Source organism: Chionomys nivalis, chromosome 1 (genome assembly GCF_950005125.1).
Source record: "Chionomys nivalis chromosome 1, mChiNiv1.1, whole genome shotgun sequence".
NCBI classification, from domain to species: Eukaryota; Metazoa; Chordata; class Mammalia; order Rodentia; family Cricetidae; genus Chionomys; species Chionomys nivalis.
In genome coordinates, this window is record NC_080086.1 from 97,091,186 (window position 1) to 97,105,639 (window position 14,454).

Consider the following 14,454-nt stretch of genomic DNA (forward strand, 5'->3'; position numbering starts at 1 on the left):
CTGCTACCCAATTCTGGAATGCATGGTGGATATCATTGACTAAAGCTTGGTTTTCTGTAGAACTTTCATAGAACCTTAGGTCCACCTCTGGATATCTTCCTGTACTGCCATCAAACTTGGCACAAGAAATAAAACCCACTTTAGGCTTGGTTCTCTGAGAATAAAGGAGGAGATAATTAATGATGCAAACATAGCTTAATATGGGCTGTAAATCAATTTCATTTCCTTTCTCTTTGGGACTCCACCAAGTGAGGTGACAAGATAAGACTTATTATTTTCACCTACAAATAAGGAAACAGATCCGGAGAGGCAGAGGATTGGCAAATGTAACTTAACTAAGATTGAGCTCCACATCTGTTAGTCTCTAAATGCCAAGAATATTTTAGCTAACCCTGTGACAACTTGTGTAACTCACCTCGAGACAACCAAAACAACTCCTGAGGATAATAATCTTGAAAGTCGATTTTAAATGTGTATTAACGTTTATTTAGGGCTCTTTGCAGGACTCAGCTGCTATGGCCTTCATGGCTTAGAATTGACCTGACTGGGGAGATGGGCTATTGAAGAAATGACACACACACGTATATATACTGGGGTCACATGGGCCATGTGCTCTGATGGACATGCAACAGCAGTGGCGTGGACACTTGGAACATTTACTTATTATATACAGCTTGGATAATCTTAGTAGTGGGTCTCTGCAGGGGAGCACTCTCAGGCTACCATTGTCCAGGAAGGGGAGCATTATCAGGCTACAATCATCCAGGAAGGGAGCACTCTCAGGCTATAATCATTCAGGAACAGGAACACTCTCAGGCTACAATCATCTACTCAGGGGAGCACTCTCAGGCTATAATCATCCAGGATGGGGAGCACTCTCAGGCTACAATCTTTCAGGAAAGGGAGTACTCTCAGGCTACAATCGTCCAGGAAGGGGAAGCTGTCATTGATACTCTTGGTGCACACTGTCAATATTTACATTCAGACCAGCGTAAGGCCTTGTCATTCCCATAGCTGAGTCAGTAGGGTCCTTGTCATGGTTGCTGATACCAACAACACACACTCAAGACTTCATCTGCTCCCCATACTCAGCTAGATTTGTCCTTGGTTTTGATATCATAGTGGCAAAGCAAGCTGGGAATAGGACATAGCCTTAATCCATCCAGGAAGAAGACTACTGGAGAGGGCGCTTCTTTCCTCAGAGGTAGGGCTGCTTGTTCATCTCCAGAGTTTGCTTATTTCTGAAAATGGCAGTGGCTTCTCTGAATATGGATTAAAATGGCAAGCCGTCTTAATTTTCTGATCTTGGCTTGGCAATCCAAATGATTTCTGGAAAGTGGAAGTTCTACGGGCAGAAAATCAGGTGCTTGGTTCTTGTTGACAAAATACAGTTCCTGCCGGGTGGTGGTGGTGCACGCCTTTAATCCCAGCATTCGGGAGGCAGAGGCAGGCGGATCTCTGTGAGTTCAAGGCCAGCCTAGTCTAGAAGAGCTAGTTCCAGGACAGGAACCAAAAAGCCACGGAGAAACCCTGTCTCAAAAAAATCCAAAAAAAAAAAAATACAATTCCTGTCAGCCTAGCTGCTGAAGTGCTGGGGCAGGGAGGAGAACACAGCATCTGCCACGACATCTGTGACCAGAGCCAGGCAGGGAGCCAGGCATTCCTGACAGGGTGCCCATCAGCCAGGGAAGGCTCAGGGTTTATGTGTGTTGATGGCCAAGGAACCTGGACTCTGCAGATTTTCTAGGGTCACCAACATGAAGCACCAGATACTGGATGGATTAAGTTCAAGAGATATGCTATGGTATAGGATTCTGGAGGCTGCAAGTCTGATACAAGACTTTGATAGGGTTGCTTCCTTCTGAGGTCTCTCTGACTTCTAGATGCTCCTCCCCTGGTCTTCTCTTCATATGTCCTGTGTCCAGACATTTCTTATTTCTATAAGGATACAATTCACAGTGGGTGTGGGGTCCACTCTGTTTACTTGGCTTTAAGGTAATCAGCTCTTTAAGGACCCTACCCTTGGACACAGCCACATTCATATACACTAGGGGATAAGGTGACAAGGACTAGTTTATAGGGGATACAGAGTAGCAGAGAAGAGGTCCTGAGTTTGGAAAAACATAACAAAACAAGATAAATTAATAATCTATTACCCTAGTAATATTTTGTCTTCTGAGGTTAAGAGCAAAGGATTCCACCTGTACTCATTTGTTACCTTTTTGTGTTAATCTTCTAGTTTGTAATTAGTTTCTCTGCTGCCCACTCTCGTCCCATTACCCAGCATGAATGCCAATCTTTCTGTGACTGTGGATATTTGTGCCTTCTGTCTTAGCTTGGGGGATCCTGCTGGGTAGGAAGGACTGTTTTGAAGTTGTTCAGGGATATCATCACCACAAGGCTTCCCAAGAAGGAGCTATGTAGCCAGCAGCTAATTTTTCCTGAAGCTTCTGTGTTGCAGGCTCCCTGCTCTCCACTAGGTTTATGAGAATTGAAATGTCGTGATTACAGTCTACCTTTCTAAAGACTAAGTGTAGCCCTTCTAGGTGCCATATCTAGATAAGTGCCACAATCTCACAAAGCTCACTCCAGCAGAGGAATGGGGTGGGTGGCTTGGGATAGATGGTTGCTGCAGGGCCCACCAACACATACGCACATGCAAAAATGTAAATTACTACATCAAGATAGTGAGGCTTCCTCAGAGGTGCTGCTCTGTTCATTTGTGTATATACGAATATAGTGTGTATGGCATGTATGTGTCCATGAATATGTGCAGACACATGAGTGTGTGCGCGTGTGTTGGCCAGCAGTCAAGATCAGGTGTCTTCTTCAGTCTCAGTAGCTCTTCTCCTTATTCTTTGAGGCACTGTTTCTCACTAAGCCTGAAGCTTGCAGATTTGGCTATGCTGGTGGCCAATGAGCTCGGGGGAGTCACCTCTGTCTGCTTCCCACAGAATGGAGCATCCCCAATCTTTAACATCTATGCAGCCTTTGCCTTTTGTGATGCTGTGAAGTTTGACTTATTCTTCTAAAACTCTGCTCTCACACTGTTAAGGGTCCACATCAGTATGAAGTTCCTTTGCAGTTGGAACGCGAAGGCGTCTGCTGTGAGGGAGAGGACTAGGGTCGCGGCACCTGGCTTGGCAGGTGAGTGTTCCCCATTATTTCGTTCCTATCTCGGTCTTCACTGTAGTTGGTTTTAGAGCAGCCGAGAGGATGTCTGAAACAGCAAATGGCCAAGGCAGCAATGAGGCTGCACAGAGACAAGAGGCTGCAGTGGGCTTTGTCCCATCAGTGACTGAAGTCCCTGCCAGAGCTCTCGTCACTTGTTCTTGGATCAGTGGTCTCCAGGGGTCTCTCCTCCTAACCACAGAGAAGAACTGCTGGAAAGACCCATTCTCCAGGATGCTGAGCCCCGACTTGCTGAACATGGGCACTCTTTAAAGTACTTAAAGGGAATTATTTCTCATCAAGTGGCTCTTGGCCTCCCCCATAGCCCTAAGCTTTTCCCTTCAGAGCTGCTTCCCCTTTTTTCCCATGGGCGAGGCATAAGCCTTCTGTAATTCTCCCTTGATCTTGGTCTGTCCTCGGATGACTCAGAGAGGACTTTGTTTTCTGCCTATCTGACATAAGAGCAGAGGCCATGTTCAAGTCTCACCATTAAGGGACTGAAATCAAAGACTACCTAGAATATCCACCAAGCTCAGAAAGTCTTGAAACATTTTCTTTTTTTTTTTTCTTTTTCGAGACAGGGTTTCTCTGTGGTTTTGGAGCCTGTCCTGGAACTAGCTCTTGTAGACCAGGCTGGTCTCGAACTCACAGAGATCCGCCTGCCTCTGCCTCCCAAGTGCTGGGATTAAAGGCGTGCGACACCACCGCCCGGCTTGAAACATTTTCTTGAAGCAAAACCACTGGGGTATGATTTGGGGCGAGGATGGGAGTGGGGGTGGCAGGTGATCCGGGTCCATAGGTGTCTGTGTGTCATAATAACACACAGGTATGTACAATGTTTGCACAGCTGAGCTTGAGGCTGAGGCTTCTGCAGTGTACAAATGACACAGCTCATTTCCTACTCCTTCAAAGAGAAAAACCCCTTGATTTTAGACAAGTAATGGGGAATGCAGCACCCCGAGTTCTCTTAATCATGACGTTCAGTGACATGAAGGTGACTTTGACATGGCTCATTTGTCTCTGCTTTCCTTGATCAGAAGAATGGAAAACTTCCAAGCACAGGCTAACTCTAGAGGAGGAAATGGTGGGAAATGAGACCCAGTGTGGAGGGGAGTCCCCTGTGATCTAGGAAGCACATCTCCTCTACTCTGCTCAGAAGTAATTTATAGCAAACAAATAATAAGTGTGTCTCCCAGAATTCCTACACATAATGCTAATGATTAATTACTCAGAATTTTTTACAAATGCCATAGTAATCTTAAATTTGTATATATATATATACACACACATAAAATGTATGTATTTATATATAATGTATAATTATATAATGCACTCATATACACACACTCATATATATACACAGAGACATATACATATATATGAGTGTGTATATATACATATATAAATATATATGTATATAAATATGCATGTGTGTTTATGTCCTGGTTTTTATTGTCAACTTGACACAAATAAGAGTAACCTGGGAGAGGGAGTCTTAACGGAGGGATTGCCCCAGTCAGATTGGCCTGTGGCACTATCTGTGGGGACCTGTCTTGACTGTTGATTGGTGTAGGAGAGCCCATCTCACTGTGGGTGGTCCCACTCCTGACCAGTACAGTTCTAGGTTCTATAAGAAAGTGGGATGACCATGAGCCAGAAGGAGCAAGCCTGTAGCAGTGTTCACCCACGGCTTCTGCTTCAGTTCCTGCCCTGGCTTCCCTCAATGATACACAGTGACTTGTGAGTGCAAACCAAATAAACTCTTTAGTCAGAGTGTTTATCATCAAAATGGAAAGAGTAACCATGACTCTGTGTGCACATGTGTGTGTGTTTGTGTGTGTGTGTGTTTGTGTGTGTAGACCATGGCATATGTGTGGAGGTAAGAGGATAGCTTATGGGACTAACTTCTCTTTCCAGCATTCTGCCATGTGATGTCTGGGGATCAAACTCAGGTAGCTGAGCTTGGTGGCAGGCGCCTTCACTATCTGAGCCATCTCATAGTCCTCCCATTGCGATCTTATACCATGTACATTGCATAACGTATATTTCTCTCTACATACACTTGAGGATATATTTGATATATCCTTGGGGCTTTTACACGAACAGAACTGATCAGCCATCAATTGGGGTGCCCATCAATCATCTGATTATTAGTTTAGTTAGCTAGCTGGTCAGCTTTTAATTCAATATGCAACCACAACCCACCATCGTGAAACACAGCTGAGATTTTAACACAATCAGGACCCCCACACAGCCATCTCCCCACCTCTTCTCTTGCTTTTTTCTCTCTTCATTCCTTTCCTTTCCTTTTCCCCACCACCACACGCCACTTTACCTGTCGCCTTACAAAGCTCATTTTAATTTTATTCCTGTCTAATTTAGAATCTCCCTTCTGTACTTGTGTTTTAGCATTGTTGGAGTTCAACCATCTCAATGATAAGTGTGTCCCAGTTCATTTTCCATGTTCCCAAGGAAGGGCATTTGGGGGTGCTTCCCAGTCTCATCACTGTGCACAGAGCAGCGATGAGCACGTCCCTTCTTCTGCGTGCCCCTTCTTGAACGCATGGAAGAGTGGAAGCGCTGGATCAGAGGCTACGAGAAATGTTCAGCCCCAGAGATAAAGGCGCTCCCTCAAAGCTCTGTACAAGCCTCCCACACACGGCTAAGCACCTGGATAGTTCATGTAGCTCGCATTGACATTTGTTATAATAAAATAATAAAAAGCGGCATTTTCTACTTGGTATTTCAGGCAGAAAAGGTTAAAGCAAAAAAAAAAAAAAAAAAAGCATCTCTTCCGCCAGTGTAACATTATGTAAGTGTCTGCCCACAAGATGGAACGCCCTAGATTATGCCAGAACCACTGTAATTCACAAACTCAGGCAAACCAAAACAGTACTGCTGCAGCAAAAATTGTACTTTGATGATCACCAATATCCATGCAAAGGGTAGCTTCTAAGCAGTATAAAGTATTGAGTCCATGGGGTAGACAGTGATGATGATTCAATCTATGTAACACCTTCTTCTAAATGAGCTGTGTTGGGACTTTGAATCCTTACCTGTAGATAGGAGAAGCTTTTTTTTTTTTTTTTTGGTGAAAAGTTGCTCACAGGTACTCTCTCTTTTACTGAGGAAAAAATATATCTATCTATACATGTATGACCACCAGCAGACATCATCTTGAAGCTCTTATGGCTCTTTTAGCAGGTACTATCACCATCTAAAACCACATGCAGTATTTTAACAACTATTTTTTTCTTGTTCAGAAATTGCTTCACTTATCTGTAGAAACACACCCACACACACGCACACGCACACACACATACACCCCTCTGTGTCCAAACGGTGTTTTAAAGGTTAGAATGGAAAAAGCCGTCGGAGTCGAAGCTAGCTGGCTGGATCTCATTTGGCATGAGAAGCCGCAGGAATTGCGTACCTTCACATACAGCTGCTGGAACTCCTCGAGATTCAGCCTCCCGCTCGGACAGTCCTTGAGGAACCCCTTGTACCACTGCTTCAGCTCATGCTCATTGAACTCGGTGCTCTTCACCAGGTCCTCCATGACCTCGGGGGCCAGTTTGCTGTTCTGTTTCCCCATTGTGCCTGCAGAAAACCACAAACCACATTAACGCAGTCAGCACGGCGGCCAGAACTCAACGCCTGCCTGTCTCCCCACAGACTCCGTGAGTCTGCATCCTTCCACTTCATATTGGAGAACAGACGGGAACAGGAAAACCCCTTTGGACGAGCCTGAGGTCTGTGCAGCTCGTCCTCCCTGTCATCATGTCACCCATCACAAGGCGTTGACTCTCACATGGAAACCAGACAGCCATTGTACTTGATGTTCATGTCAGGCATGTGGAAGCTCGGTGTCTACTCCTGTGAGCTACAATTCACGAGCACTCGGTACCCAGGCAACTAGTGTTACATGTAGCTTGCAGGGGTATTGGGAGAGATAGGGACAAGAACCGTGGGAAAATGTTATAACCAAAAGTTTAGAAATTGATTAGGAAAACCTGATCATCTATCATGATGTCACGGTTGGTCTTGTCCCCCAATCCCAGGCTTCTTTTTCTTTTTTAATTGAATAAAAACAGCCCATTTTGATTAGCCACAGTAATTCCCACTCTTTTCATCTCTAGACATTCTCTACAAAACTACCTTCCATGTTAACTTTTTCTAAAGATTGGTGAGGAATTTTTATCAACTAAATTTCATCCTGTCAGTTTTAATCATTCGAAGTTAAAATGCCAGTGCATGAAGTCATGTCTCCTACGTGAACTGTAAGCTTGCACGGTCAAGAGCAGAATATGGAGCAGAAGGGCAGGTCATGTTCAGAATCTCCAGATTGTCACCCTGATCTGTAATTAACTATGTGTGTTAGACACAAAAACATTAATTATCATCCTCTTTCAATTTCTTCATACAATAAATTGGCAGATGTCACAAAATCCAGCTTTAGTGTGCTGTCCAACTAAGAAATAAATAGGCAAAGATAAAAAGAATAACTTGAAATTAAAATACTTGTATTTTTGCTAGATAATCAATATTTAAAAATCCTTTTAATGTTGTTTTATTACAATAAAGTAATAACTGTGCCCAATAAACCTCAGAGTGACTGAAAAAAATTCATGTTCATCTGAGGATACATCAGAGAGAAGAGTCCCAGAAGATGTTTAAGGTCCAGCTAGCAGGGTGAGCTAGGTTTTAAAGAATGTACTCAGATGAACCAGTTATTCCACGCACTTCAAGCAAGTCTATACTTGCAACAACCTTGAGGGGAAACTGTGAGCTCATACTTTGCTGTTGTAATTATTTAAATCTTTTCCTAAAGCAGATCCTGCACCCTTCATCAGTAACCTGCCCCAACATTGAACGGGTGTCTTTCATTGTGATGAAACCAAGCCAAGCTCCCTACTTCCAGGAAAGCTTCTACCTTGGCACCATCCCAATGGCATGGAGCCGTTCTGAGGGTACTTTAGATGGCCCAGTTATGTTCCAAACTCCTCTGTTTGACAAAGGGGGCTCCAGGACCAGCACCTCTGCCCCTTCTCAAGGAGCCTGTCTACTTACTTTTGCTGTGATTTTCACTTCAAAGTCTTTTATTAGCAACAGTCTCTTAATTATAAGTTACTGTGGCATTCCACAGCTGGATGTAATTCAAGTGGGTACTCAGGTGTGAGATTTAATTAATCTGGGCAAGAAAACTGTAATTTATTGTTAGCCTCAGAATCAAAAGATGGGGCCTCCAAAACTGTCACTTTGTTCTTTCGGGAGAGAGGTATCAACCTTCTTTATTGGTTAGAATCTCACCTGACTGAATATATAATGCCGGCTTGGAGAAGGCCCTAGATCGATGGTTCTCAACCTGTGGGTCATGATAAACTTGGGGGTCAAGCTAGTCTTTCACAGAAGTCTCCTAAGACCATCAGAAAACACAGATATTTACATTATGATTCATAACAGTAGCAAAAATACAGTTATGAAGCAGCAGCAAAAATAATTTTATGGTTGGGGGGTCACCACAACATGAGGAACTGTATTAAAAATCCACAGCATTTGAAAGGTTGAGAACCACTTCCCAGGATGGAGCCCTTCACATATTTCAACAGGGACCAGGACATCTCCCTGACACTCAGAAGGCTATGGTAACTCCTACAAGATCACTCAACCAAAAAAAAAAATGCAGAGATGGGGTTTGAAATAGGGTTTACAAGACCAGGCAGCCTTAGCAGAGATGTGCAAGGGGATGGAAGTGTCTCCAAATGGAAGAGGATGAGCCAAAGTAGGAAGCTCAGAGAAACCAGAATCACTTTGAAGAAGGGAAAAAAGAGAGATGGATCATGTGCTGGATTGACTGACTTGTTAAAGATTTAACCCAAATCACACTTGGTAGAGATGTCTTAATTAATCAGGAGAAATAGTTAAAAGTTACATGAAACCACACCCCAAATACCTGTAGAAATTCAGCTGTGTTATCAGTTTAAGATGAAGGGGCTTCTCCGTGGATCATTTGCAACACCTTAAGCTGTTCTCACTGGCTGGGAGAAGATGAATGTCTCCCTTCCATACAAGGGGCATTGTCAAGGCTGTGAGTCATAATTCTGGAGAACCAAGTGCATAACTTCATGCTTTTTGGTTACAGTCACGGTCCATGCCATTGCTCAGGTGTGCCCAGAGTAGGCAGAGCATGCTTAACGTCCTGTTATGGCCTGCTCCAGGGACTGTGCCTCCGTTTCCTGCCCCAGCAGCCCAGGCCTCACCAGGCTCTCCACCTTCTTCACTCCCCAGGTTCTATCCTAACCTCCCACAGGACATAGCTGCATAAGTTAAGTTTTGAGCCACCAACCTTACCACTGGATCTGCCCCTTCAAACATCAACACTGCCCCCTTGTCCCCAGGATACAGCCCCATCTCCTGAACATGGCCCACGCTTGGCTGCTTACAAAGTAGCCTCACTCTCTTCCGGTCTGTTGTTTCCCTCCGTATGATAACAATGAGTTGTTACAGGTTTCAGAGTGTGCATGTTGTGCAGACTTTCAAGTTTCCTAGAACGATGTCCCCCCTTGTTGTCTCAGACAATTCCTTCCTTTTCCTTTAAGTAACCTCAGCTCACACCACACCTCTTCTCTGAGACTTTCATGGTGGAGTGATCCTCCATTCTAAGACTTTCCCTTCTCTTGGTAAAACTTCCATGATTATTACTTTGTTACTGGATTTCCTTCCTTCCTTCCTTCCTTCCTTCCTTCCTTCCTTCCTTCCTTCCTTCCTTCCTTCTTTCTTTCTGCCTTTCTGCCTTTCTGTCTGTCTGTCTTTCCTTTTTCTGAGAGTGATGGATGGAGGACAGAGAGAGAGACAGACAGACAGAGAGACAGAGAGATACAGGGATGAGGGATGGCTGTCTTTGCATTGCTGGCAATTCCTATTAGGTGTTCTACAAAAACATTTTGAGGGAATGAGCAGTAAGGCAGACTCACATATTTGATACACATTTTTCCCAGAGAAATCAGTCTCATTATCTCGATATGAAAAGAGTTGATTGACTCATAAGTCTGAGATACAAGCCCACAGGTGGCAGAAATGTTTTGCTTAACTATGTGGAAAACAGCCTGCCCTGCTAAAGATGGGTTTCCTGTCTGTTCTCTTCCATTGCTTCTGAATACCTTAATGGCAGAGTCTACGCCTTTTACCTCCGTATATGTAGAGGCTGATGGAAAGATGGTATGTGGCGGGGGTTTTAAATGAATGGGTATGCATAACTTGATGCTTCCAGCTCCCAGATCTTTCATTCTGAACTACAGTGGTATGAGCCAAGTAGTCTTTCTTATTTCGGAGCCAGAATGGCAGAAAGGGAAAAAATGACGAGACTTACAATATTCTCCAGCAGAGTTCCCATGACGTACAGTGAGGGGAGGAATGTTCCCTCTGTCTCCAATTTACTCTGCGATCCTGGGAGAACTCAGTTTCTCCTCTTCAAAAGAGAACAAGTTGGGTCAAGTGATCTCTGAGACTCGGCTAAGCTCCACCATCGTCTGATTGGCTGCACACAGTTTTCGAACTACGGAAGCGTGAGTCAGAGACTTCAGGCAGACTTGTGTCAGCACACGTCCGCTCTGTATTTTTACCTGAGAATCTGTCAGCACTTGAGCATTTTTGTTACCCAAGAAGGGAGGGGACAGAAACTATGCTTTATTTTTAAGCTGGTGTTCTGGGCAAGAAGGGAAAAGCCAACCCCCATCCATGACTGAATGAACACCTTGATGCCCGAGATGCAGAAGAGAAGCTCAGGACCAAGTGAAAAAGGATCAGGTTGTGGTCCTCCGCGGGCACAAGATCTCAGAGAGGATGGAGCCCTGGAACAGAAAGCTCAGATCACTTAATTGCAAAGAGTACTCTGACAGATGGGGAACTTGTATAGTATCTTAGTGTACAAAAGGCTTTTGTGTAACAGCCTTTACCCCTGTAACAATGCTGTCAGAAGGCAATCATTGTAACTCCCTTTTTATTGCTAGTGCTTGGCAGGACAGAGAGAGTAAGCGATTCGCCCTAGCCCCATTAGCAAGGAAAGGCTTGGTAAGGCCTGACCATACACCTCTCATACCCCTTTGCTTATTGATACAGGCCACCATCTTCTCCACCTGGAGGCTGCAACTATCATTGGTGGTCCTGACATAAGGTTTGTTTATTTCCTATCCACATCCTGCCTTGTTCAGAATAGAATGAACAGAATAGGTCATCGGGGACAACTGGGGACAGCCAGGGCCCTCTTGTAGGAAAGAAAGTCTTTTCCCACACCTGCAAGTGCCTATGTACTTCTTTTCTCAATAGCCCCTGTAGGGCAATTGTGTGTGTGTGTGTGTTTTATGCAGCTTCCCTGTACATCTCAGTCCTTCCCCCCACCCCCCGTTCTAATAGGCATTACAGACCAGCCCCTCCCAGGTAATCTGGCAATTGGCCTCCTTGAATCTTAATAAGTTTCATCTGTAGCCCCGGTGGCTGCGATGGAGCAGTCAAGTCACATGTGCAGACACACAGCGGCATAAGTACAATGGGAAACAGGCTTGGACACCAGTCCAGCTGAGCAGAAGAAAGGACTTTGGGGCACAGGTTTCAAACCTCTGGAATGCACACAACATTCACTAGGATGGAAGATGGCTTGGCCAGGAGCCAGACTGATTCTAGTGTCGAATTACCAGGTCAGCCTCTGACAAATTAGCTCTTAGCTCCAGCTCTTGGCTTCTTGTCTGTACACAGAGATAACTGGAAGGAGTTGGTCTTGTTCATGCATCAGTTGCTGGCTGGCATTGCCTTTTGTTCTTGCCACCTGCCTAAACCTTGCTGATCCTGCAAGGTTCTGTTCATTCCTGCCTTCTTCTGCGTGTGGTTTTCAGCCCTCTCACTCTTGTATTTAATACCCGTTTCCTGCCTATGATGATGAGAGGCATTATAAGCAGGGGCAGATGGAGATCCCAGAGCAACTCAGTGTGACAGGAATTGCTAAGCAAATTCTGGGGGAAAGGGTCTGCCTTGGGTATGGTGGGTATAAATGAAAAGCAGTTCCGGCCTTGAAGGGCTCACAAGACATTCATTCATCTTAAATACAAAGAACAATGAAATGATGTTCAGAGCAGAAAACTAGTGCCAGGAGACAGACAAGGAGATAAAATCCCATAAGTCTGTCAACTTTATCTGTGACTAATTCCCACGTAGAAACTCCTCTAAGCCTGCTGGAACATATGAATCACCCCAGTTACCTTCATGGGACCCTTTCTCTTTGGAGGGAAGGCTGCAACTTGCAAGCCAGATGAGAACAATGGTTAGTGAACTGTGGGGTACCAACACATTCCATGAAGGGGTGAGAGTGCCCAGGGCAGCATACAGGTGACCCAAGTTTCCTCTGAACCCCCACTCTCCCTCCTGGTATTTCTGATATAGGTTCTTGATTCTTGTACTGGGGACTAGCATGAAGAATTCAGAAACCATATAGTTCAGAAAGCTCAGAGCCTGGGAGAGCTGCTTCTAGACACTTGTAGTCTAAGCCTTCTGGGTTTAGGGCTAGAGGATTTGACACTCAGGAAAGTGACAGATTCTCTTAGATCACAGAGGCAGCTGCTGACTGAACTGTGGTGAGAAGCCTGGGATACTGAGCCAGCTGGTGTCCCACCCCTGACCCTTGCAGTATCTTGTCCCTAAGCCAAAGGCTCAAAGGCTATAATAGCCAAGCATGTTTATCTCTGTATAACATACAAAGAGGTTCAAATGTGCTCCCTACCCGCGTCGCCATTCCCCCAGAGTCCTGTACACAAATGCTTCTGGGTTGCTAGTATCTAGAACTTGTTAACCTTGAAAACTCAGAATCATAGCTGCCCAGAACATTGGATAGTGGTTTCCTTTTGAATATAGACAATTACTTGAGATCTAGAGACTTTCTACTCCATTTTTTTCCCTTCTTCCAAGAGCCAAGTACTCACAAGGCCCCAGCAGTATGTCTCAGGGGACAGCCATGGTGCTGATGGCAGGCTGGCATTTCAGCACTGTCTTCAGGGGAGAGAAGTCCTTTCTCCTAGTATTCTCTGATGCCATCGACGCCTCAGACCTGAACCTCGTGGGATTACAGCTGAGGTTCTGGACCACGAGCTTGAAATAGGTGGCGGGGCTCAGGCTCCATCCTCAGGGATTCAAGATAAAAAGCAAAAGTACATGATTTGATCTATAATAAATGAGGAAAACATCCTTTGACGGCAGTGGCAGCAGTGTTGTTAGGGCAAGGGACGAGAGAATCTGTTCAGGAAAGCATAATGAACACAAGAAGGTGAAAGCCCCAGGGATCAATCATCCAACTGCTTTGTTTTCTAGCTGGAGACCTGGCGAGGTCAGGGCACTTATGCCGGAGAACACAGGGAGATAGTCACAGAGCCCAGCGGTGCCCTCAGCAAGGGGCTTGTTTGTACACTGCCGCTGTGGCCATGCCTATGATCCTGGGGCCTTGAGGTGGACCACAGGCCCCAACAGAACTCGAAAGAGTCTGTGCGAGAGCTCAGGGCATGAAGAGAAGCCCTCCAGACTAGGACTGCCTCACCATTCTCTACCAGCTTCCTGTCTGAGCTGTCCCCATATAGGATACAGGCTGAGAACCTGCAGGGGCTCTGGAACTTTGGAAGGATGTTTTACCCCTGACTTCAGGTTGGGAGCTACCAGTAGGCTTCCTGGATTTCTCAAGAGTACTCATGAGGTCTCTTCAAAGGACCCCGATTACAGATCAGCCACTACCGTGTCATCTTCCAATGTTCATAAGACATAGTGAACATTTCTTAATGATCTGAAGTGTAACTCAGAACAAAACCGTACTTGGTACCTCAGTGTTTGTCCATAACCTTGGAAATGTTTCCTCTCTGTTTTTGCCACCTATTTTGTTGGTTTTTCTTCCTTTCTATCAGGACTCAACAACTCCCTCACCATCAGGTGGATTGAGCAGGAGCGGGGCAGGAAGAATGTGCTATATTCAGGTGTGGGCTAGAATCAAACTTCTGATAAATATAAATAGGTGTATTTTGAAAACCTACTTCAGTCAGTGGGGCATGGGAACCCTTTTATCTCAAAGGGAAATGATGGTACTACCTCATGGGGCTGTTACAGGGTAAATGAGACAGCATGTTCAGTTTTTCCAATAGCACCTTCCAAGAAGCAGGTATTCAGTCATAATAGCTATTATCAACTCCAGCACAGGCCCAGCACCTAGACTTGTCTAGAATATGGAGACTTGGATGCTTTGAGGAAGAGAAGAGA

General features: G+C 45.0%; 1 protein-coding gene across 1 annotated transcript in view; it reads right to left on the bottom strand.

The window, feature by feature from the left end:
• Vsnl1 (visinin like 1) overlaps nucleotides 1–14,454 on the bottom strand; it is a 108,850-nt gene that overhangs the window by 54,265 nt on the left and 40,131 nt on the right. The window contains exon 2 of the mRNA XM_057772811.1: nucleotides 6,605–6,771. Within this exon, the coding sequence (XP_057628794.1) occupies nucleotides 6,605–6,766 (162 nt within the window). The 5' untranslated portion in view covers nucleotides 6,767–6,771. The remainder of the gene's footprint in view (nucleotides 1–6,604; nucleotides 6,772–14,454) is intronic.